At 47.5% G+C, this 25,140-nt stretch overlaps 1 protein-coding gene across 4 annotated transcripts in view; it reads left to right on the top strand.

Moving 5' to 3' along the window:
* LOC119181414 (ELAV like RNA binding protein found in neurons) overlaps positions 1-24,181 on the top strand; it is a 203,441-nt gene extending 179,260 nt beyond the window's left edge. For all 4 annotated transcript variants that reach the window (XM_075875967.1, XM_075875966.1, XM_037432645.2 and 1 more), the window contains 2 exons: positions 14,991-15,376; positions 23,448-24,181. In XM_075875967.1, the coding sequence (XP_075732082.1) occupies positions 14,991-15,376; positions 23,448-23,772 (711 nt within the window). In that variant the 3' untranslated portion in view covers positions 23,773-24,181. The remainder of the gene's footprint in view (positions 1-14,990; positions 15,377-23,447) is intronic.
* Positions 24,182-25,140: the final 959 nt, after the last annotated feature.

The following is a 25,140-nucleotide window of genomic DNA, read 5'->3' as shown; positions in this document are numbered from 1 at the left end:
GGTACATCGGAGCAAAGCTGTGCAGGCCGAGTCTTTCCTCCATTCACTGGCTAGCTCGGAGCGGGCGCGCCTCGGCGAGAGATAACGGATGACGCCGTCGGCGACACAATGACGCCCTCGCGGGACCCGCAGGCGTAACTCTCCCCACGGACCTCGGGTATGGAGAGAGCTGGTGTCGTCGTGTAGAGCTAGGGCCCTTGGTGAGGTCTCTCGGGACCTACAAGCGTAACTCTCTCCACGGACATCGGGTACGGAGAGTTGGTGTCCTTCTGTAGAGATAGGGCCATATGCTGAGGCCGCGCTATTGATGCAAGATGCTCCTTGTTGGTTTTTGCTCCCGCTAGTCTAAAGAATCAAGACCGATGAAAGGAACCAATGCAGACTATGTGCGGCAGCCTGGTAGGGAAGCGGGTGGCTCGAGAGTGCACTGCAGGATATAGATTTTTTACTAGCCCGCCATCGAGAACACATGCGCGTACTTAGAAACTCCAGGCTTCGCTACAATATCTGGATTCTAATGTAACGATATTATCATCGTTTAAACAAAGAGGTGAAAAAATGTCCAAGGGGTTGTTGGATAGCTTTGCGTACGGCGGAGTGCAAGTTCAGAAGTGGCCGTTAGTGGTTTCGGCCTCGGGGTGTATATTGGCGTTTGTTGCTATGCATGTTTGAGGTGGCCGCGCTCTTCGGACTTGTACTTCAAAATGGTACTCTTCATTAGCCACTGTACAGTTCCTGCGGGAATCCAGCTGGTTGAGCGCTCCTGGTCCTGACTTAAGGAAACTCGTTTTGCTCTGGTGATTTCTTTAGCAGTGTACGAATGAGAATCTTCTGGGTGGTATCTCGTACCCTTGTGTGTCTGTTTGGGTTTTGAACGTTCTGTTCTGACGAAGAGGCTCACGCGCGCTACGCCAAAAGAGTTCTATCGTCATCTACCATATGGCTTGTTTCTTGAGAAATGAACGAGGTGCAATGGAACGTTTAAGAAGCCAACAGTGTTTTTCGGTTCATGTTATAATACCACTGGCTTATTTCATCAGGGGGGGGGGGGTCAATTCAGAACATGCTAGTTATTTTACCCCTGGTTTCGGCATTTTCCAGTACTTACGTCCTGCACTGCGGTGTGCAGAGTGGCAAAACTAATGCATTTCTTGCTATGCACACATTCTTCAACAATGGCTGAGTGCATGGCCGTATCACACTGGCTTGTACACATATATATGAAAAAAACCCTTGCTGTATCGTGTGCAGTTGCTGAACATGGCTGGAAGGCAAAGACACCTTAGTTTTGAGTGAATTGTAATGATTGCCCCCCGCCGCCTCCCCCATTCCCCTGGAATTCAGATTCAGATTAGCCTTGACTGGATTAGCTGAACACGCAATCGTCCATATGCTGAGTTGCTGTGAAGCAGAGATGACATAGACGTCCCACGGCGAGCACACGCTAACTGACTTTCCACGGGGCTACTCCGATTTCTCGTCCTGTGGTGTCCTCAAAGTCACGCTTCTTCAAGCTTTCAGCCTGGTTGCACAGAAAGTTGAGCAGACCATGCAGTCTCGTTGGTGTAGCGTCACCTTTCAAGCAACGTGCCACCTGAAGGGCACACGAATAATAGAACTGCACGATTATGTCCCTGTGGAAGAGCACGCAGTAGAATACCTCAGAGCATAGATGAGAATGATGACTTTTGTACACCCAGAGCCTCGAAAACTTGGTCGTACAGTAAGCGTGAGGATTTACTGTCATTTGATGAATGAACAGGGCTCACTATTCGTAACTTTGCAAAATATTCTTGCTCAAGGCGTTTCTTGCCAGCAGTCTGACTCCAGTTGCGTCTAGTAGGGCTGCAACTGTTTGGGCGATCGTTCCTCCTGTTAGTGTCTACGATCCTTCTGACTGATCTCTGCGAGACCACGATAAGCATTAACTTCGCATTCCAAGGTGGCACTGTACTTGGCCTCGAACTCTTCGTTCGGAATATGCCATTCGATTTCATTCTCCAAGTTCTTAACCTCGTCGTTGTAGGCCTTCAGGCTATCATACATTGAATCGAGCTGGTTATAAAATGTGGACTCAGAAAGGAAAGGGCGTTTGTCTTGTTTGTCATTCTCGTGTTCTGTACTCGTCACAGCGTCAGATTCAACTGCAGTCGGTTCATGCTGGTGCAGTTGATCGGTGACAGTTCGTAGGTTTCTGGTTTTCGGTGCTGGTTCTTCCTCTTCAAATGTTTAAGTGATCATGGCACGATTACTGCGATCTCTCAACTTCGTCATAGGGGGCAGAAGTCGGGAATAAGTCGTGCTCCTCACTCAGACTCACTCTTAGACTATATTTTGCGCTTCAAGGGCTATATTCGCCAGGTTCCACAATTTTGAGCTGACAAACGCAGTGTGTAGATGAGGCGTTTACGATTACGTCTGCCAAAATTTGCAACGCTATGCGCTGCGAAGATGGTTCAAATTTGAAGTTGAACGCCGCTCCCCCGTCCTTTTGCAGGCGCGCGCCCAGATAATGACAAAAAACTTCAGATCGAAAACCTCCGACCAATATCCCTCACTTCCTGCATGGGTAGACTCTTCGAGTGCGTCATCACTAATCGCGTGCAAGATTATTTCGAGGACAATGACCTTTTTCCGCACTCAATGTACGGGTTCCAGACACATCTTTCAACGCAGGATGTAGTGCTACAATTAAAAGAAGTCATTGATAACGCCCCTGAGCAAGGAGAAAACATTATCTTGACATTAGACATTAAGGGCGCATTCGATAACGTTAGCCACCAGGCCATACTTGAGGGCTTCGAGGCTCTTCATTGTTGGCAGCGCGTCTACAGTTATGTTCAGGCCTTCTTGTCGGACCGCACTGCCACAGTCGGTCTCGGCTCCATCCGATCACGTGTTATCAGGGTTCCGAACAAGGGCACCCCGCAGGGCTCAGTAATTTCCCCGCTACTCTTTAATGTAACTATGGTTGGCCTGGCACATGAACTCCGCCGCATCGATGGCATCCATCACGCAATCTATGCGGACGATATCACCGTATGGGCCACGTGGGGGTCCCTTGGAGAAAAGAATATAACCTGCAGCAGGCAGCCACATGCTTCGAACAATACGCGCAGGCATGAGGCCTGGCCTGTGCAACAGAAAAATCTTAGCATCTACGAATTTATCGACGCGAGCTCCCACCATCGGCGCAGAAAAACCCAGGCTCCCGCCTCCAGGTCGTCCTTCCTGGCAAACAAATGCCAGAGAAATCCACCATTCGAATATTAAGCATGTGGGTACAGTCGAACCGCCATGTGAATCACACACTTTGCCTTCTCTGCACCACTACACTGCAAGTGGCCCGAATGATATCTCGGGTAGCCACTCGTCGCCATGACATGCGTGAGGAGGACACCCCGAAACTCATACGTAGCCTCGTGGTCAGAAGGGTGACATACACTTTGCCCTACCAACGCCTCACCAAAAGCGAACAGGGCCAAGTAGACGCAATGCTCCGGAAGGCCTACAAAGTGGCACTCAAGCTACCACTGGGCACCCCCTCTAGCAAGCTGCTCGCATTGGATCTACACAACAACTTTGAAGAACCTTGTGAAGCGCAGCTTGCCACACAACTGCGGTGGTTCGCGCAAACACCTACAGGCCGTGACCTGCTCCTACGCCTTGGCTACATCAGCCAGTTTCACGAAGCAGCTCGTCGCAAGCCCATTCTGGACCAACTTCGTGCCACTTATAAGGTCGCTCCCATCCCCCACAATATGGATCCCTGACTACATCAGGGCCGGCGGGAAGCCAGAGTGGAAGCCCTCGAGCGGACTTATGCACACAAGAACACTACGTACTATGTTGACGCCGCCAACTACGACCATTCAAACAATAAGGCTGTAGCCATAGTCGTGGACTACACACTCACAGAACGTACCAGCGCTTACGTGCGGTGCCACATCACCGAGGCTGAAGAAACTGCCATCGCGCTCGCTCTCGCCCTCAGCTACAGACAACGAAGGTCAATGACAGTTCTGACGGACTCTCAAACAGCTTGCCGCAACTACCTACAGAGGTGCATCAGTCAACCCGCTCTCAACGTCATCTTGAGCGCTACAGACACTGGCGAGCATTCCATTACACATCCACTCAGAATTTGACATCAGATTATATGGACTCCGGGACACATGGGACTGGAGGGGAATCAGGCAGCGGATAGGGTAGCTCTAGGGTATGCGAGCCGAGCACCTTCCAACTCCACACCTGAGGAACTCGTTCCGGTCCCTTGCGACTATTCAGCCATCCTAAACCATTACAGAGGACTTAGGAAAGCTTATTCGCTACAACCCCGAACACTAAATAAAGAGGAATCGTCAGCTGGAGGCTAATTCAAACCGGCACGTTTCCAAATTTGCACATCCTGAGTAAAATGCACCCCTCGGCATACTCTCGTCACTGCCCATGGTGCTCAGCTAAAGCCACTATGTACCACGTCATGTGGGAGTGTCAGGCCATTACAGCCTTACAACCAGTACAAAATCCGACAGCGGTGCGATGGGAGGAGCTGCTGGCCAGCGAGAACCTGGAAGATCAGTTGAGTCTGATCAGCCGGGCCCGCAAAGCGGCTGCTGCAAGCGGAGCCCTGGACTAAGAGCCCCCCCACCGCAAGCCAAGCATCTCCGACTACTCGGAGCTTCTCCGCAGAAAATTTCCTGTATATAAATAAATAAATACGTTTTCACCACCCAGATAATGAGGGTATGACGTGCCCATATAAATGGCGCTGCTTACACGCAAAGCAGTGACATTGGTCCTCTAGGTAGACGACTATGCTCTGACGTTGCCAACAGTGGCACATGACATGGCGAAAATTATTTAATTTGACACATGCAGTTTATGTATTTGTTGCTTGAAGAGAATAATTAATCTCTAGATAAATAATGAGACGCAATAAGGAAATGTGAGTGTTATTTTTTTCTCCCCCCGTCAATGCCAACGAGATGCGGGGCTAATGTGCCGGCGTCTCACATGCATTCGTGTCCCCGCGGTCAGCGCATGAAGCAGACGACCACCGTAGAACGCTCCTACGCGTTCACGCGCTCATTGTGCTCATCTATTCTACCACGTCTAAGCCACCATCTTAAAACCATTCCGCAGAAACAACCTCAAAACAACGCTGGTCAAAAAAAAAAGTGCTGTTCGCATGCATGGGGGTTGGGCCTTTTCGGGTACGTCATGCGAACATGACCATTTGGTCGGATGCCGGAGAGGGTAGGGAAGAGATTTGGCTACGCGTAGGAGCGGTAAGGGTTTCGAGCTCATTTCCTTTCATACTAGTTTCGTGCCACTTAAAAAACAGTTTTCTCTGCTCGTAATGAATGGATTAAAACAATTTTTGTGGCAAAACGTTCCTCATCGGACACCCAACAACTTCCATGGTCTGAGCTTTGGTATGGGGCCTGATGAGTGGCCCTTCAAGGCTCACTCGGACTAGGACTCAAGCCAATTTCTTCAACCAGACTCGCTTGGAGCTAACCAAAATATTACTCACCTGGACTAAGACTCAGACTTGGGGATCAATCTAAGTGAGTCTGAATGGGTCGACTCGTGTACAGAGTTTCCTCAAATTAACTAGAGGTGACTGTGGCGCTGCGATCGTTCAGCGACCGTGATGATTATGGGCAGTACATGGATTTCCCTAGCCTTCGTAGTTTCGGGCCTTGAATCGCACTTGTGGCTCGTTAATTGCAGTGTTTCGTTTTTGTTTCGAATAAAAGAACAAAGAGCTTTGAACTTCGTGACCCGATTTGAGATGGTGAGCCTAAATGTCTAAGATGGTGAAGCGCAGCTGATAAACTATTGCTTGCTGATTGTTCTTTCATGATAAAACAGCTTCAAGTCATGGGAAGCCTGACGGAACGTAAAGTACGAAGATTAGGCAAACGCATGTACTACCCATAATTCCCATACTGACTGAAGCGCCATGCGTTGAAGCACCCATAAACACTAGCGACAGAGTTCCTACTAGTGTAAGACTATTTCTGCAGCTGCTTTGCTCATTTATATATAGATGGTGCCGCAACATTGAGGACGTCTGCTTACCACGGTCGTTCTCCTGCCGTGGCCTTTTGCAGCACTGCTCAACAACCGCTTCGCGTCACGTGCTCGGCGTCCCCATAGCGTCTGCACGCACGGGAGTAACAGCCAAGCAGACGCTTTGGGGACGCCGAGCACATGACGTGACCCGGATGATCAGCAATGCTGCGGAAGGCCACAGTAGAATGACGGCAACAGTAGCAAAACTCAGTTTCCTAAATATACACAAGAGGGAACTCTGGTGCAAGTGTTTATGGGAGCTGCAACGCACGGTGATTCAGCGAGCATGGGAATGATGGGTAGTACACAGATTTGTCTAATATTCGCACTTCTCGCTTTGAGTGTGTTCGTATGGCTTGAAGTTGTTTTCTGACGAAGCGAAAATCATTATATGTTCAGCGGTTGCGCTTGACCTTGTTATTCTTTAAGGTTTACGATTTAAAAGCTGGTAATGAAGTTCAAAAGGGTTTAATCTGTCCTTCGAAACAAAAACGAAACACACAATAAACAAAGTCACAAGTGCGATTCCCCGCCAACAAGTACAAATTTCAGGCAAATCCGTGTCCATCATTCCCAGGGTCGCTGAACGATCGCAGCGCCAGAGTCCCCCCCCCCCCCCCCCTTTCGTTACTTTTAGGAAACTCTACGGCAAAATTCAACATGGCGGCACCTACGGGTGCCGTATCCTTCCGCCTCGATCTTATCATATCGTCGTCCTGTGCTGTGTGGCCTGGAATTTCGCCACGCACACGCTTATTTGCTTTGTATTTAGTTTGTGAAGCTTCGAAAACAGTGCAATCGTCGGCATTTTGCAGTTTTTTATTGATTCGTTCTCAAGTTCTCGGTGACAAGGCTTAGCCGTGCAAAATAAACACGGCTGATATCCTTAATAAAGACAGTACATACCTGATGTATTGTCCTCAGCGTGAGATGACCCCAAGTGGTATTTGATTTCACCGTTTATTTATTGCTGTGACGACAGTGGACGACCAGCAAGCGTGAGCTTGGATCAAAGTGGGCGGCCACGTCTGCACGGAGGCTGCCATGTTGGCTTATAAAGCCAGCTACCGGTGCTTACGGCCATGGCCGCTTCGATTGCCCAATGCGCTCGCTTGAGCAACTGGCTAGGAGAAGGCCAGTTTACAGTCACGTGATCAAACATGGCAGCGTGCAGGTGCCGCAGGAGAAAACTATGTATAAACGGGAAACTCTACCGACTCATGAGTAAGTTCGCCGACCTATGATAGAGGTGTGAGGCTAAATTACTTCTTATTGCGCGGATCTTGGAAGCACTCCACCTCGTTCAGAACGTCTCCTTTTCTCCTGCACGTCTTACTGCCTGGTTCCGTGGCCCAGCCCCGAACCTGGAAATAAACATCAGACCTAGCTTTAAACACGCGACGTCAAATTCTGATTACCTCTGAAGTGACGAAAACGCCAAATGATGACATCAACACAATTATGATGATTTCTTACAACGAAGCTGGGTAAACACTTCGAATAAAAAAGATGAAGATTGGATTAAAAATCATCGGCCTAATTGACTGTTTCTAACGTTCTATTCATTAAGCATTATTCATTTTCACATGTACTCACTACTGTATAAACTTCGACCTTCAAACGAAACTATGAGATTGATCACTGAAAGCTTTATTGTTGAGCCCCATATTCGCAAGCGAGATGTAAGGAATGGGGATCGAGTGTAGAAAGCACCGCGCGGCGGCTGCTGACACACTGCGTTGCAGTCGATCGGGTGATATGGCACTGCTACTGAATCATTGCACGGCGCACTGAGGTGACAGCGGTGCTTCCCTCTGCCCTCCCAGCCGCTTCCATCAACGACGACTCTGCTAGGGCAGTGTTTGCGAAAGCCGGGATCGTTCGTGCAGCAATTGCTTTTTTCCCCACCAGTGCTGATGACGCCAGAGGGAGAGAAAAAGGGAGAATGAGAAATAGTTTACAAAAGAGAAACAATAAAAAGGGAGAAGCAATGAAAGAAAGAAGGAAAGAGAAAACAACGCAAGAAAGAAATAGAGAAAGAAAGTAAAATGTAAGTGAGGTCGTAAGAGCTGACAGTGGTGGGCCTGCACGGTATAAAAGTTCAGCGGCAAGCGCAGATTGTATCGTCGCGGACGAAATAGATAAGAGGCAGGAAAGAGATGATCGGAAGCAGAAATATTGTCGGGAAGCCTGCCCTCTATGGCTTTGTCCGCAAATGGCCGGGCATGCTTCATCATTGGTCGTGGTGGCTTCCTTATGCGCCTTCTGTTGACACGAAAAGAAATACGATGGTCGTGCTTCGTTTTGGAAACTAGCGGGCGTCCGTGTGTAGCGGTGCTATGTTGCGTTGAATTGTTTTTATACGGGGAAGAAAACTGGTAGGAAACTTTGCAGACTCTTCCTTTTCTCACGGGCTTCTGCAAGGCAAACAAATGGAGGGTATGCGGGGTCCAACTTTTCGAGCCATTATGCCATGCAATGACGTCATGTAGCGCTGCATCGGGGGGCACGTCGCCGCACGAAAGGTCGATATGTCTCCGAATAATGTAGCCAGGCGACGGACAAACATGGCAGTTGTGATGCGATTGGTAAGTTTGCGGATTCGTGTACGATATGTATTAAGCTAAAAGAACCACAACTTTTGTTTGTCATTGCCACGTGGTATGCCTTCGTCCCGATGAACATAAACTCATGCGGTCATTGATGATTTCTTCATTGCGGGCCTGTAGGCTATCAGCCGTTCCATGTATGACCACCAGGTATTGGGAAGTGAACTTGTTTGTGAGGGTGCGGTCGCGACCGCTAGCGCGTATGCTATCGGGCAAGCATTAGAAGGCGGCTCCCATACCCTTCGATGGGATGACTTCTTTTCGAGGTCACTTCTCTTTTCCCGTCGACAACTTTTACTCCTGCCTGCACACGGACGCATGACAATTGTTATTGCCTGTATACCAGCAAAAGCGTCGTTCCGCTAACTCGTTGATGACGGTCATAAGAAAAAAAAAAGTTGTTGGTCAGGGACACGCATGCTATAGCTCCTCAGTGCCGCCATTTTTTTCTGTAGAGGTTTTCTAACTTTCTTTTTTTTTACTACTAAGTGCTGTTTTGAATCCCTTCCAATGATTAGCAGCGCCATCGGGAACACTATAGCTCGTTCTGGTCAATTTATCCGCCGGACATATCAGTACCGATGTTGCAGAATGACGCTTATCAGTGCGTGTGACGTTTCTTAACGTTGCATCACCGGCGCCGCGCGTCCTTCAGCCGTTAAGAAAGGCCACCTACATCGCCACTAAAGTTTATTCCGCCATAAAACACACAACACAAATAAAACAATGAATAAAATACAGGGAAATAAAAGTGGAAAACTGTTGAGTTAGTCTTTCCAGCAGCCATTGCTTTTTTGAGGACTGTCCAAAGACACCCGAGTCACCGAGAGAAAAATGCTCTTCGGCTCGGGTGGCAGGTTTTTAGATCCCCCTCTTTTTTTCGATTTGTCGTTCTGTTTCTTTCATACCATCCCCAATTCCTCAGAGCGCGCTATTTCTGGCCTCCTCCGCACTGTATATACAGCGCGAAACGAGTTCTCGAACCGTTTTCGTCGCGGTACCCGATTCCTTCTAGCTGAGCAGGCCTCTGCTTCGCCGCTGCTTCCCCATTTTTTTTTACTTTTCCCGTTTTGAGGGAACAATGAAGAACGTTGGCTGAGCTACGCGTAGCGATGATGGTCGTGCGAAAGGAAAGAAGAATGATGGGGACAGGAGGGGGGTTGAGATAGGGAACGACGTCCTCTTGTTCCAGCCCGCCGTGTTCCTTCCTTCCTTCCGGTCCGCGGCAGAAGTGAACTTCCTCCCCGGGGAGAGAGAAAGGAGAAAAGCGAAAAATTGGGGAAACAGAAGAGAAAGGCGCGGTCGCGTTACCGTCCCCGGGAAGTTTTTAACGGGTCCCCTTCCGAGGGAAGGAGGAGAAGGCGACGACTCGACTGATGGCGGCGCGGACTCGTGGGTTCGCTCGCAGGTCCTTTCTCGATTGTTTCTAGGGCCTACTGTGTTGTTCTGCCTCGCTCTCTTCATCCACCCGTCCAACCTTCGCTCCCTAATGTCTTCTTCGTGGTCGTTCCCTCGGGGACGACGCAGCCGCGTTGATGCCTCGCCTCGTTTTGGTGCCCCGGGCCTTCCTTCCTTCTTTGGTTGCTATCCGCCTTTGCACACAGCGGGCTTTGCCCCGCGTTCCACCGGTTCCGTGCCTGCAGTGCGTTTCAACTGCGAGCGCATTGTTTCTGCACCGCGGTGTCATCGCTGTCGTCTCTGCCCGCTGTCTTGATGACCGCGTGATTGTGGATGTCGCAGTGGTCTCTGCCGTCTTTTCCCGCGGTGCAGATTGCGACCTTTTGTAGTCCGGTTAAAAGAACACTTCGCGGACCGCTGTGTTATTTCTCCCTTTGAACCTCATCAAAAACGGTTAATAAGAATGTGTTGTGTCTGTTTTACATTTTTCCTCTCTCATTGAATGACGCGGCAGGTTACAGAGGCACCCGGGGTTGGTGGGATTTTTCTCGAGAAGTTGTGCTGGCTTTGTTAATTGGCCAAGTGTTTTTATTGTGATTGCAGTTTTATGGAAACTCTGGACAGGTTTATGCGATTGGCGTTACTGTCACCTTCCGTATAAACTCCAAATCGATAATATCCCCCCGCGCGTTGCATATTTCATCTGCAGCTGAATGAACGCAAGCGGGGGCCGAGAAACGCGGCTGAAGCGAGCCCGACCCATCTCAGTAGCACTGAGTGCGCATGCGATGACATTATCCCACGTACGCGGCCTGCTGTTGATTGGTGCTCAAGAAGACAGGAAACGCCCCACCCGTCTTGCAGAAGCATGAAGGAACACGTGGGGGCTAGGTGAGCTTTGAGTTTAAGGGCGCTATCTCGGCAGGCATCAGCGGACAGTTTAAATATCCTTCTACGTGCTGTGCTGTCCGCTAGAGGATACTTTACGAGACGTGATTCTCTCTCCTAAGTGCCGTAATATCTTACACCAGCGTTTTTTATAATTGCATGACATCGGCCCAGAAACGTTACTTACCTACCGGCATTACTACGTATAGCATTATAGTTTGTTGCAATCACATTGATTGCTTCGTCCTTGCAGCAATGTTCTTCTGTTGTTTTTTGAGCATTTAGTGACCCTTGTTTTTCTACCAAGCGCTTCTGCTAGATCGCTCACTAACGTTTTTCTGAATATTCTGAAAAAAATTGTTTAGAGGAAGAAAGTGGTACAATAATTATGGTAATTTTTCAAGTTATATCAAATACAGACGGAGCTCAAGTTTACTCAACATTATGGCAAGTTAACTGTGATAGTCACAATAAAATTCATTAGGGATACAATACCACACCTGCAATAGTCCAGCCACTAAGCCGTGGCATTTAAAACCAACGAGATGAAGTAAAAATATAGGCCTAGTGATGAATTGTGGAGTCAGTGTGCCAATGAATACAATCGGCTGAAAGCTGGCTATCTCTCTTGAGTCGTTTTAGGCAAATGCGCAACGGACAGCGTGATTTGAATATTTACTTTATTATATTCTCCCTTTCGCGCGAGTAATGTCTACCGCCAGAGCTAGTCACTCTTCAAGAAGCACACGTCTATAGTGTACCTTTGAGAACTTGAGAAGTCTGCACTAAGCCGCGCTATGTTTGAAACAGTCACGATACTGAAAACTCATGTGGTTGTTCCTCCTTTCTAAGCTTTAGTCGGGTGATGCAGGCTGTTTCTAGGTTACTTAAACGTTGTTACTGAGCCTTAGCTAGGAAATGCCACGTTATGTCTACACTGATTGACAGCACGCAGAGAGGTTCCAGATAAGGCATATAAAATAACAGACATGACACGGGCACGCCATCATCACCGTATAGGCCTTCCGTGGCTTCGAGGTTCTTAGAAGTGTGGCACCTTGGGCTAGTTGGTCCTCTCGCATTTGCCGTTGGCTTTCCCGTTTTGTAGTAGCACGTGCGCCCATTTCATTGTTACTGTGTCAGTGGAGAACGATAACAATTACCCGATTCCTGTGACACCTACTCGTTTATGATGAAGGCAGCTTTCTGACAGACCACACAAATTACGGCTTGCCTAAAGAGCTTCGGGGTGAAAAAAAAAATTGTTTTGTGTCAAAACAGACAAAAAATTACATGATATCGCTACAGATTTCATTTAACTCGCACGCCATTAAAAAGCTGACAGCATCATATATCAACTACACGAGCATCGTGAATGAAGTCGCAAAAGCCTAGCGCCACTTTCGCGCAGTTTGGTGCACATCGTTTAAGGAAATTACCTGCTTGCGTGGCTCCACAGGAAGGGTAGCCGGACGCGAGAAGTTTCAGGTGGAGGGGAGGTGCGACTGCTTTAGAAAGGCGTATTACTTTGGGCAATCGATCTGTTGTGAACTGTAGCTCTGCGTGCACTTCCTTTCACACTCCTCATTTAAATCTTCGACGCTTTCTTGGCGTGTTCGCAGATGCTTCATAACCGGCCTGAGGGCCGACTAAAAAGTGAAATAGAAAAAAAAACAAAATTAGAAAAAAAAATAAACACGAGATTTCAATGAACTAATACAGGCATCTAATATCTGCTAAGCCAGATCGAGCACAATGCTAGCGTTCTGCATGATAACAAAAATGAAGCAGAAAATACGTTAAAAGAGAGTGGCCGAGCTACGCCGAGCACTTGGCTAATAACTGCAAAGCGAATTTGTAGCTCGATGTCGTTACAGAGCTTGTTTCACTAATGTGCTTATATGCGCGCGCTTTTTTTCCTCTGCCTTGCTTGGTTATCTCTCTTAAGCCTCCCGCTGCAAGTCTCTTTGTCATGTTTTGTAAGGTGTGCTTCCCCCCCCCCCCCCCCGCCCCTTACCTCACTCGCCTTCTTACCTTTTTTTTTTTGAGGCAAGATTAAAAATTTGAGCTGGTTTCGTTCTCTGCGTAAATTCACTTTACCATCGTCGTCGACTTTGTTGTCAACGACCGTTTCTTGTCTTTTAAAGTTTTTTTACTTGTTGATTTCACTGGCTCGTTCTTATACTCTTTTTCTTTTCAGTAATCCCGTTTTTGTCGTCTCATCTCTTCGTCGACAGTATGTCGCGGAACTCGTCTGAACTTGTTCCTTTTGTTTTCTCTGGTAGTCTTTTACTTCTTTCATAAAAGAAAAACAAAACAAAAAAATCGTGGTGCAGGGTGCCTACTGGCGCACGCAATTTCTTCTTGCTCCAACACCGTGCTCACTCTATGTTTTCGATTTTTTTGCACTGTTGACACCGGGAGTCATGTTACGCAAGCCGAGATTTCTTTCTCTTCATTTATTTCATAAGCTACTTCTTGTCTTGCTGATTCTTATTCACGCTTTATTCGCGCACACTGTCTCCCAGCGTAAGCATTGTGGGGCTAATTAGATTCCTCTACCGCGTTCGCGTAGTCTGAGTTATCTCAAGTTTCGCGTCATATTTTTATCAGTCCTGCCTTTCTTTTATTTAATGTTTCCCTGAGCTCGTGCGATAGATGGCGAACGTAATAATAACGGACGCTTCTACTTTAGGATCCACCCACCGCTGTTCTCGTTGGCAACACTGGTGCTTCAAAAAAAAAAAACTTTTTTTTGTCCGGTTCTCAGTTTTTTTTCCTTTTCGGCGTTTCCGTAAACATGTAACGCTGTTAATAACAGCACTCTTCGCTCGCTGGTGACTTTGCGCGTGAATGCTTCTTCACCCAGATTTAAATTTCTTGCAACTCGCTGTGGAGCGTCAGGTAACACTGACGCCGTATATGGGGGTGAGGACAGGTGTGCTTCTCTTGCATTGGTTTTCTTTTTTTATGTTTTTGCGTGTTGCGGTCCTCCTCCTCCGAGATAAGCACGTATTCGAATATCTCGTCCTGAAAGACGAAACTTGTTACTTTTTTTGCCTGCGCGTCTCTGGTCGCTGAAGCGCAGTGTATTCTATGTAAATAAAATTCAATCTGAAGCTTTTGTCGCGATGGAGCGCTTTATAAAACGAAAAATTTAAGAAGAGTAACTCGAATAAACTTGGAAAACTGTATGTGTGTGTTCATAAGAGAAGGCCTCGACATATATACATTTTTTTAGTATTGCCTAGTGCGCGAAATATATTTTCTTGTGCTCGGCTCTAAAAGGTGGTGGTATATAGTCGCAGATAGAGTTTGTTGTTTTCATTGTCAAGTCTGTTCAAATGTATCTGGAATTATCTTGGTGAGTTCTTTATCAAATATTGCATGTTTAATTGTGGTTTGTCCTTACTGTGTCTTCAACTCAAGCCTTGTGCAACCGTGAAAACGCTGTTTCATTGGAAATAACCTACATATTTCTGAGGGTGCAATACGTTTTTATGCAATTGGCAAGCACACCCTTGAATTTCGTGAGGTGTATGCTCTGCACTCACTCCAGCCAAAGTGCTGTTTCTTTCAGCTTACGAAAATAATCGATGCTACCTTCCTTATCAACTTGTTTCAGTGTAGATGTGTAAATTTAACAGACAATTACTCCCGAATGGGCGGAGGAACCACTAATTTTTGTCTCTGTGAGTAGTCATGACGTCAAATGAGTGGTAGCAGACGAAAGATAATCATTTCTGTCTCCCGAATATGAACCCAAGTCACGTAATTCAAAGAATATGAATTTGAATTCCACTGACAGAATCGATGGTCTTTCGTCACTTTTAATTAGTTGAATTTACGTCGTAATTACTACATTGCACTTAGAGACAATTACTGGGCCCGATTATTCCTTTGACGTAACTGTTTGGATCGTTCTTCTTGTTTCCTAGTACAAAGAAACGAGCCCTATATCTTGGAAGGGTGCTAAACGGAGAGAACTTTTTCAATCTTCCTTTTGCGCAGGTGTCGTATGCCCGCCCTAGTAGTGAGGCTATTAAGGGTGCCAACCTGTACGTCAGCGGACTGCCCAAGTCCATGACTCAGCAGGATTTGGAAGGGCTCTTCTCTCCCTATGGCCGCATCATCACTTCGCGCATCCTCTGCGACAACATCACCGGTCTGTCCAAGGGCGTCGGCTTCGTGCGCTTCGACCAGCGCGTCGAGGCCGAGCGCGCCATCAAGCACCTGCACAACAGCGTGCCGGCCGACGGCGGCGCCACCGAGCCCATCACCGTCAAGTTTGCCAACAACCCGAGCAACAACGCCAAGGCCATCGCGCCGCTCGCCGCCTACCTGTCGCCCCAGCGCCGCTTCCCGGGGCCCATTCACCACCCGGCTAACCGCTTCAGGTATACGGCCATCATCTCTACTACCTGTATACTTATGTGCCTATGTAGGTATAAATCCATTGGCAGCCAGGCTAACCAGATCATCTATTCTGTACGCTACCTAGAGCCTAAATATATGCAATACCGCTACGTACGTCATACTATCGGTAGTTTCAGAGTGGCATCCCGGATGAAGTGTCGTAACAATCTGGCGCACGAACGTGTCAGCTTTGATGGCGCAAAGACAGCATAATCACATCGTGGTTAACCTGCTTCGTTATTACAACGATGTAACCGCTATGTTATCAGCCTCTGTGCGTCAATAACGAAATAACATGTGAGTCATCGACTTATATGCAATAATTCCTAAAGCGGAATCGGGCGCAGCGATTGTTCTACACCCATGGGAATGATGGGAAGAGCAGGCTTCGAATTGGATGGCGTTAGCCAGCGAACTGTCTACGGACCTTTTCCACAGTTAGTTTTGTTCTTCGCGCAGCATCGGTGGTCAGAGGTGGCGCAAATCATTGAATCAATGTTTTTCTTGTGCAAAGAGGCTGAATGCCATTAGGTCTGAGATACGCTGCCACATTGCAGCTTTACACGTTAGATGTGATAGTTTAAGGAAAGCGTCGTTCTCTTACCGCTGCGCATAGACGCAGCGTCCTATGCCAGTGTAAGTTATCGCGTCAAGTTCGCGTTTTTTTTTTCATTATCCCTTTTTGCCAAAACTCATTTAAATGAACTGCAAAACGAAGTCAAAGCTTTGTTAACTCACCGTGACGCTCGTCTGACTCCCTTCACAACAAAACGAGAGGTTCGTTGGGGGCAGACCACTTGGACAGACGCACCCGGGATCATTGCAGACAATACGTTAAGTGGTTCTAACATAATACTGTTCCGTTATTTCCATAATTAGATAATGCATTCTTTCAATGATAAAACTGGAATACTTGTTTTCAGGTGTTGGAAAAAAGAATAATTTATATCTTGATGCTAGGTTTGAAACGCAAGGGCAGTGCAATGCATATACCCGATGGTCAAATTTGTCAGGTTTCACTTTCACCTCATGGTCGTGGAACCTTTTTGCCGTAACGTTAACGTACAAAAATGAAGCAAATTTTAATAGGAAATAACTTATTACTTTGCTTTATACTCGGCAAACAAGTGTCGTTAATATCAAGAACGTAATCCATGCGAAAAAGATTCGAAGCCTATGCTTTTCACAATTCCCATGGGGGCACAAACGCTGCTGAATGAGCCCACGTCTATACTAACGCCAGATTCCCCTCTAGGTATTATTGCATGGAAACTGACGTAGCGAGTGGTTGATTTATGATAGCAACTTGACGCCACGAACTTTGTGTTCTTCCCCGTAGGACATCATTAGGGCGGTTTCAGTGATGGCCGTACTAACCATCTCTAATCGCGAGTTCATTCCTGAGCGCTGTGCTTATAGTTTTCAGTGACATACATTCTCTGAAGCTAGTACGTAGATGCTACTGTCATTGAAACAGTAAAAATGAGGACTCGCTCACTAGATTTCGTGCCGACCGGTTGTGCCTTCGCTATCTCCGACGACAGCGCTGCTCTCGCCGACTGGGCTCCCCCTACGCCATTTCCTGACGCCGACAAGAGCTCTCACTAAGTGGTGCCCCGTCCTGGAACTCTTACGACCGTTTCAATCTTTCCTAACTTCTCCTTATTTCCCTATGTGGGTCACTCTGTGCATGCCCCTACCTCTATCTCGATCTCTTTAATCTTCCCTAACCACTTTTCATCCCTCTTTACCCCAATCCCTCGTGAGCCACTGTTGAGGTGTCGCACTATAATGCAGACAGTTACGGGGCTCACTTTTATCTTTTTTTTTCTTTTTTAAGAACCACTTACAGTAAAAACGATTGCTGCCGTTTTTTTCTATCCCATGATCTAAATACGGCTATGAGAGTCGTCGTCGATCATAGAAGGCACCGCTAATTTGGAACGCTTTCTCTCGTGCATCTAAATCTGCACGCGATGGTGGCCTTCAGCTTTTCGCCTCCTTCAAAATGCGGGATACCACTACGGCGGATACGCGTCTACCCCAGATCCCTACGCTCGTATACGCAATGGCGGATGTCCACTATTGACAGAAGCCGGTTTCGGTCTTGCAGGAAGCAACAGCGTGAGGATTTTAATTCCAGGGACCCCAAGCCACTCGCACTTGCACGCTCTTGCGTTCATTCTTTCTCGCAGCCACACCCATCGCAAATACAAAAGAACGCAAGGGCTTTCGTACGCAATCCGCTCTGGTCTCCGGCACTGAAGCTCTTTATTTCGGGCGAGTTGCTTATACGCAGCATTGGAAAATCGCGTTGTGTAGCTTGTCAAGAAGATTTTGCACGATGTTGCTTGTTCAATTACATTCGCCCTTTTGCCGATTTCATTAGCACGGCGAGAAGCAGTTTAAATACTTCGCGGAAACCATTTATCTGGGCGCTCAATTCCGCGAACCCGAAAACGCGACACACCGGATGGGCAGTGCTACCTAGCGGGATAGAGACGAACCAGGAAAACAAATTGTCACTGCATTAGCATCGCACACTGTACTTCTCTAATGACGTAAATTCTAGGCGTGGCCTTACACCGAATGAGTTCCTTATTGAATTCATAGACCCCGCAAGGGCACTAGGCGGAAGCAAACAATCCTGTATATAGTTTTAACTTCCATGAAGAGCCGCAAGATGTCGATACCATCGTTGGCTATCTGTTATTTTTCAAACCTCTCTGCGAGCACCGGAATGTCTGAGAAAGTAAAGAAGTTATATCTGGTTGTTGTACGCCACAAAAAACGTAAATGTCGCCTTGTTTGTCAGATATTACGTTTTAATTCTAAGGTTTCTAAACCAGGGCTGCACTAAAACGATATTGATATGTGGGGTGTAACGTCCGAAAAGCACCATATGATTGTGAAAGACGTCGTAGTGGAGGGCTCCGGAAATTTCCACCACCTGGGGCTCTTTAACGTGCACCCAAATATGAGCACACGGGCCTACAGCAGTTTCGCCTCCATTGAAAATGCAGCCGCCAAAGCCGGAATTCCATCTCGCGACCTGCGGGCCAGCAGCCGAGTACCTTAGCAACTAGACCACCGTGGCAGGGCGTGCTGTAACGCTATTGGAACTTTCTATTGCGGCCTTGGCCCATTACACGCGCCCTTTCACCCAAAACTCCCATTTCTGTCACGCGGAACAGACGCGCAAGCGTCTTCGTCATCATCATTTAGTGTCATCATCATTATTGTTTCATTTCATTTTATAGATCAGCTAAACGGCTTCTTTATGACGCCTTATAGTACTACACCTAGCGCCATTACTGCTATTACTACTACAAGCAGTATTGGGAGTCCATAGCATTGCTTTGGTGGAAACGGCACTTGCTTGACTAAGATAGCTCCACGGTTGAAACCTCTGATATAATGAGCACCAATAGGGGCATAGCGAGAGGTATGGGAGGGAGAAAGAAAGGCGGGGTCCGTTAGATGGCACCCTAATGACGCTAATTGCGGTGAGCGCGGCAGAGTCATGCCGAGATCCGCTTCGTTCCGTCCCCGTTTTCTCGCGGTTCGGTGCGGGAGGATTACTCCGCCTTCCACCGTCTTCATTGTCGCCCTCACCTCCCCACTCTTAGGGCTCTTCCTCCTGCTTTCCAATGATCGCTTTCCTTGAGCTCCGTAATTGAGACCCGGTGATCGCCGTTGGCGAATCACGTGTTGCGGGCTCACCCGCGCATCACGATGAAGGCCATCCTTACGTATCCATGCCAATAGAAACTCCACTAGAAACGTGGCCTGTTGGGTACGAAATGCTCGTTGGCATGTCATTGCCGACCACTGCACGTAAGGTCGGCGACATCGATATTGCTTTCTGAAATCGTGGTCATCCAGAGGACAAGCGTGAGGGCCGCTATAGGTTTGACCTAATCTGACGTTCCCCGAGGGGGCCTAGTCAGATGACGGTGAGTTTACTTGCATTCATTCTGAAACGAATAAATCTGTTTCTCTCGCTCGACGCTTACTGATGTCTCTGAGAGGGGCTGAAAAAGGGGGGGGGTACTAAATGAACGAAGAAAAAAAGTCGCGTGGTTACTTATATATTTCCTTAAAACGACTCTATGGCAAAAGCAATCTTGACGACATCTGGATTTAGCCCTTAAAGGACGAGAATACTGCGAGAGAGACAACCGGGCAAGCGCTTTCTGTCGTCTTCCATGTGATTGCCTTTTGTAGCGCCAAATCATGATATGAATCGTTTACAGACTGGCCCAGCATCTTGCCACATTCTTGGCTTTTGTTTTTCAGTCGACATTAGTGACCCTTACGCTTTTCCGGAAGCTTTGTGCGCGTGGAAGATTTGTGTGGTGCAGCACATCCCCGGGGATGTACTTACTGTTGACCGGGTGATTTCACGCGATTACGTCATCACGTGATGTATTTGACCACGTCACTTTTGGGAGCCTTTGGGCTCACATCCTCACTGCTGATGTCCACTTTCGGGTTTCGTGAAGCGTCAAACGGTTCGCGCTTTAAAAAGAAACCCGAAAGTTACAAAACAGCTGCAGTAGACTCTCTCTCTCTCTCTTTTTATTAGAACCGTGATAGGGTCGACTGACAAATTATTCAGCGCTTTTGAACGACACAAATCCTTGACAAGAGCAGTGATGTAGGGCATGCACACCTATAGTTCACCAGTTCACTTAAGGTGCTTGATTCGTCTGCTATACGCCCTTCCCTTTCGTTATAACAATGAAGATTAATGCCGCCCTAACGTGTTCGGCTTGAGTGGAACATTTATCGGAATACTGAATGGTCTGGGTGATGTCTGGTTGATCGTAACTAGCGTGTCACGCACTGACCGCCAAGGCCTTCCCTTTCACTGCTTCGCTACGTGGCACATCCCTTCCTCGCGACTAAGGTTTCAGTGCACGTCTAATGTATTCGGAACGAGGACTCGGTGCGGTGCGAAACGACCATGGTGAAAAATTTTGCCTGACGGCGCGCTTCCCCGCGACACACCGTAAAAGGGTGATGAGCTGCCGAGGCACGGAGGCCCGTCGCTCGGCCGCCCACTCCGCCGCCCATCAGGGTTAATGCCAACGTCGCAGTCGTAAACCTGAGCGACGCATCAGAGCACCGCCGCTCGACCTTCGCGAGTGGTGCGCCGCTCCTCGCGCCACTGAGCTTTCCAGCAGGGTCGCCGCCGCCGCATTAGGGGGTCTTCGCGCTTGGTCGACGCTGCCGGCCCCGGGTCTTTAGCCGGCTCATTTCGGCCGTGCTCTCGAGCCCATGTGCAGTTGGCGGCGCTGCCTCTTTTCCTCCGCGCGCTAAAGCTCCCGGAGATGTTGGTAGTTAGGTGGATTGCGCACTGTCGCAAACGGAGGTCAAACCGGCCCCGTGGTGCGTGCTTGGCTTCTGTTAGGCTGCGTTGTTTTTCACGCCGACGTTGTTCGGCTGAGGGCGCAGTATGCGAGGAGTGACCGCCTCGTCGGAAAACTTGCAAGCGGGCGTACCACGTTGTCAGAGTTGTTCTCGCGACAGCTGCTAAAGCTTCTACGAGAAATTCGGGTCACTTTGATCCGGAATGAAAACAGGGTTTCCGTGCGATTTGAACCGCGAGGTGCGGTAACCGATTTTCGCAGCGAGCGCTAATCGATGGTCTCCAAAAGGGTAGTGGTCTTACTGCAGGCAATTAGACGGGCATTGCGTAGAAGCCCGTTGGGGTGGTTGCTTTGTCTGTTGGTATATTTAGTGTAACAATGAAAGAACTCTGAATGGGAAGAGTAAGCACCGAGCCCCCCCCACCCCCCCAAAGGAGAAAAAAAAAACGCCGACACGAGAATGCAAAACGGGCCAGGGTTTTCTGTGTTGCTCTATTGCTGACCCCAAGGTCGAGGGATCGAAAGCCCCGCCGCGGCGGTCACATTCTCAATTGGGGCAAAATACTGTAAGCCCATGTACTCAGATTTAGGTGCACGTTAAAAATCTCCAGATGCTTCAAATTTCTGGTTCCCTCCACTACCACCTCTCTCACCATCATACAGCATATAGCTATTTTGGGACGTTAAAGTCAGAAGCTGTTATTATTATTATTATTATTATTATTATTGCTGTTGTTGTTGTTGTTGTTGTTGTTGTTGTAATATTATTATTGGAGTAGTAGGCCTAGCACTAACTTCAAGAACGGATTTTTCCATATACTTACCCAAGTTTCAGTTCTAAGAGGCACTGCGCCAAAAGTGGCCCCTTTCTATAAGTTATTATACACATGTGCTCCAGGAGGCCACATGTAGGGGCACCGCCGAGTCGTATTGTTAAGGCGCCCTTTGCGCTTTGGATGTGAACTGGCAGCCGGCCGTGCTCTCGCGACTGATCTGACTGGCTGCGAACCAAAAAACAGGAAATCGCCAAGGGCTTCGTTTCTTTGTGAGAAAGAACCTACTGAAAACAAGCTAAAGCGAAGCCAAGGAAACTGTAGGAGGCAGTGGTTGTAGTCTAGTCAAGTGCAGTAATCGTATTATATATATATGATAACCTGAAGTAAAAAAAAATGTATTGGTTCTGGTCCCAGGGCCTTCGAAAACACTACATTATGCTGCGGGATGTCTACAATGCTAATGTCTATAGGCTCCGTCAATAATGGAGCATCTGGGCCGTCCTTGTGGACACACACGGGATGGAAGAGGCAGCGAGATGCGTTCACCGACTGATTAGAGCCGTGGATTTTCAGAAGTTCGAATCGATGGACCATCTTGATAACATTTAAATTATAAAGGTATTTCTAATCATATTCATGTTTTTGTACAATTATGAAAACTTCTCCAATTATGATTACAAATATGAATAAAATTATGAATTGTCGTACAAGTATGCACGCTTACTTTGTCCGTTCACTATACATCCATGAACGTTGCTAGTTGTGACGAAGAGTGGTCGTTCCCTTCAGGGTACTTTTAACGTACGTAGTAGCACACCTTTGTTACTTGTTATTGCGCTGCTCGACAAGTTGAGGAGCACTGTTGGTCATTGACTGCTTGATCGAGTCAGGCTGCTCTGAGAAACCGGAGACATGCTGCAAGAAGTGCATGTTGCACTTTTTGCAACAAATGCATGCGTGGTTTACTGCTAAAAGGAACAGAAATTGGGTTCCCATCCAGCAGCAAGCAGACGAAAAGGGAGGTGGTGGAAGCCTGCGTTATAAAAACGTCTGCGGGGGAGGGGGAGGGGAGGACTACGTGTCGAGGCTAGATGGCGTTGGTAGCCAGGTCACCTCTGCGCATGCGTGTAGTTTTCATATATATTAATGTCCCTTACCGTAATATACAGCTTGCATGTTCAATACGAGTCCTTGTCTGTGCACGACGCTTTCAGATTTTTGCACAGGATGATCACACTGTCCGAAACGAAATCATTAGGTTTTGCCATGTTCAAGAACAAATTACTGCTCATGTCGATATCAATACCGAGTGTCTTGGGTAATAAATGTGTTTTATTCCTGAAAAACTGAGTTGAGCAAAATGCGTTGAATTCAAACCTTTTAAATAAGGGTACAAATATATAAATATTATTTGCCGATTTCGAATTCATGTTTTTTTCATTTTGTCTCTTTTTTCTATGCTGAATCGCATGTATGTGTGAAAACTGTTGTATGTGAATAGATGTGAATATGTTGTGTTAATTTATACAGGGAAAGTGTTCAGATGTCGTATATACATGGATATGTGCTTTCTCCCTCCTTTCTCTCTCTCTCTCTCTCTCTCTCTCTAATATATGAATATATATATATATATATATATATATATATATATATATATATATATATATATATATATATATATATATACTGTCTGTTTTGTCAACGAGCCAAGGGGGCAGGAACCTCGTTAAGCTGCTGCTGTTGTGCAGCTTTTTGTTTCTTGCCCTGGCGTTTTTTTTTCTTGAAAAAGGAGTTGGGAAACAAACTCGAAACTTGAAAAAAAAAACAACAGCGAATAGCCCATTTTTCTTGTTGAGTCATTTGTGCAGTACGAGAGACGCTTTTTGCCTGTCCTGGCGCAGCCGGTACTCTCCGCTGGCGGGTGACCTGCTGGCCAACCCGCTGCTGGCCGGCTCGGCCATGAACGGCTCCGGCTGGTGCATCTTCGTGTACAATCTGGCGCCGGACACGGAGGAGAACCTGCTGTGGCAGCTGTTCGGCCCGTTCGGGGCCGTGCAGAGCGTCAAGGTCATCCGAGACCTGCAGACCAACAAGTGCAAGGGCTTCGGTTTCGTCACCATGACCAACTACGACGAGGCGCTGGTCGCCATACAGAGCCTCAACGGATACACGCTCGGCAACCGCGTCCTCCAGGTCTCCTTCAAGACCAACAAGTGCAAGTCTTAAGAAGCGCTGGCCGCATCCCCCGCACACACACTCACACACACGCTACACCACACAACACAACACGCTGCACCGTCCGATACAAGCGCCCGTAAAAGACGAAATAATTGGCGTTCGCGAGGACCCCTTTAATGTAAACATGGCGGCCTTGTACCGGACGGTGTGCCCGATATACACTCTTTCTTTCCCTCTTTTTCTTTTTAAAGAACCTTCTACCCCGTAACCAAAAAAATGTTGACTAGAGTAATTCTCTCGCTCTTTTTTATTGAAACAGGAACCGGAAATGAGACAGACCGAAAGAGCAACTACACACATACGCGAGTACATACACCCGCGGAACAAGAGACACATTTCGCTCATGGAGATGCTGGCACAGACCGATATGGAGACCGCGGAGAACTCTTGCCGCTAGCCCTTCACACCGAACGACTCTTTTTGACAAGAACGCGCAGATGACCTTTGACGCTGAAAGATGGGAAGCGAAGGAAAGGAAAAACTTAAAATAAGCATCCCGGGGCACTGGAGCTTAAAGAGCCGAACGCTGAGGGCCCTACGAACGCGATACGCTGTGTGTTTGTCGATAGGAGTTAAAAAAAGCGACGTATTATTATTTTAAAACAAGCCAACTTGCCCACGCATCTGCGAACCTAGTTTTATTGCAAAAAACACAAAGACCGCGTGTTCAAGAATATTAGAGTGGGAACCAGTTTAATCAGATGGTATAAATTATTTCACACGATCTTGATTGGCGTCCTTGAGCTACCGCAAGATACGTAACTTCACGATCAAGCATTGTATACTACTACGAAACTGTCGTCTGTGTTGTCGAACATCTCGTCAGTAACTGACAAAGAGCTGGAAATCTCACAGGAGACAAGTCTCATAAAAAAACGTGAATTTGCGTGTTTTGTACATAAACACGGTATGCCTCTCAAAACTCCACGTTTTGCGAAGGTTTTCTGGAGTGCATCGCTGAGCAGGAATTTTGGGTATGTCGGAATGGGGTTGCACTTTGGATTCCCTCGCCAGAAAAAAAAAACTGAGAAAAAAAACTAAAAACGCCGTACCACTCGTTCATTTAAAAGTGTTCCATAACGTGGGCTTGAATGAATATCGACTTAAACCTCGCAAGAAGAGCTTACGTGCCTTCTCTGAGAGCTTTGGAACTAGTTTTTGAAATTGCGAAAGCAAAACAAGAGCAAAAAGAAGGCGTAGTAGGACGCGAAAACGTAGGTGCCCGAGGCTCGTGCTTCACACGCACACACCAAACATACACGCACTAACCACCCTCAACACACACACAAAAAAACAAAAACGACTCGTTTGATTAGCCAGCCTATGATGATATACTTACGGTACCGTTGTGTTGTC

This window comes from Rhipicephalus microplus, chromosome 10 (genome assembly GCF_043290135.1).
Source record: "Rhipicephalus microplus isolate Deutch F79 chromosome 10, USDA_Rmic, whole genome shotgun sequence".
In the NCBI taxonomy this organism is placed as follows: domain Eukaryota; kingdom Metazoa; phylum Arthropoda; class Arachnida; order Ixodida; family Ixodidae; genus Rhipicephalus; species Rhipicephalus microplus.
The sequence above is the reverse complement of the archived record's forward strand: the minus strand, read 5'-3'. Positions and strand labels throughout refer to the sequence as shown.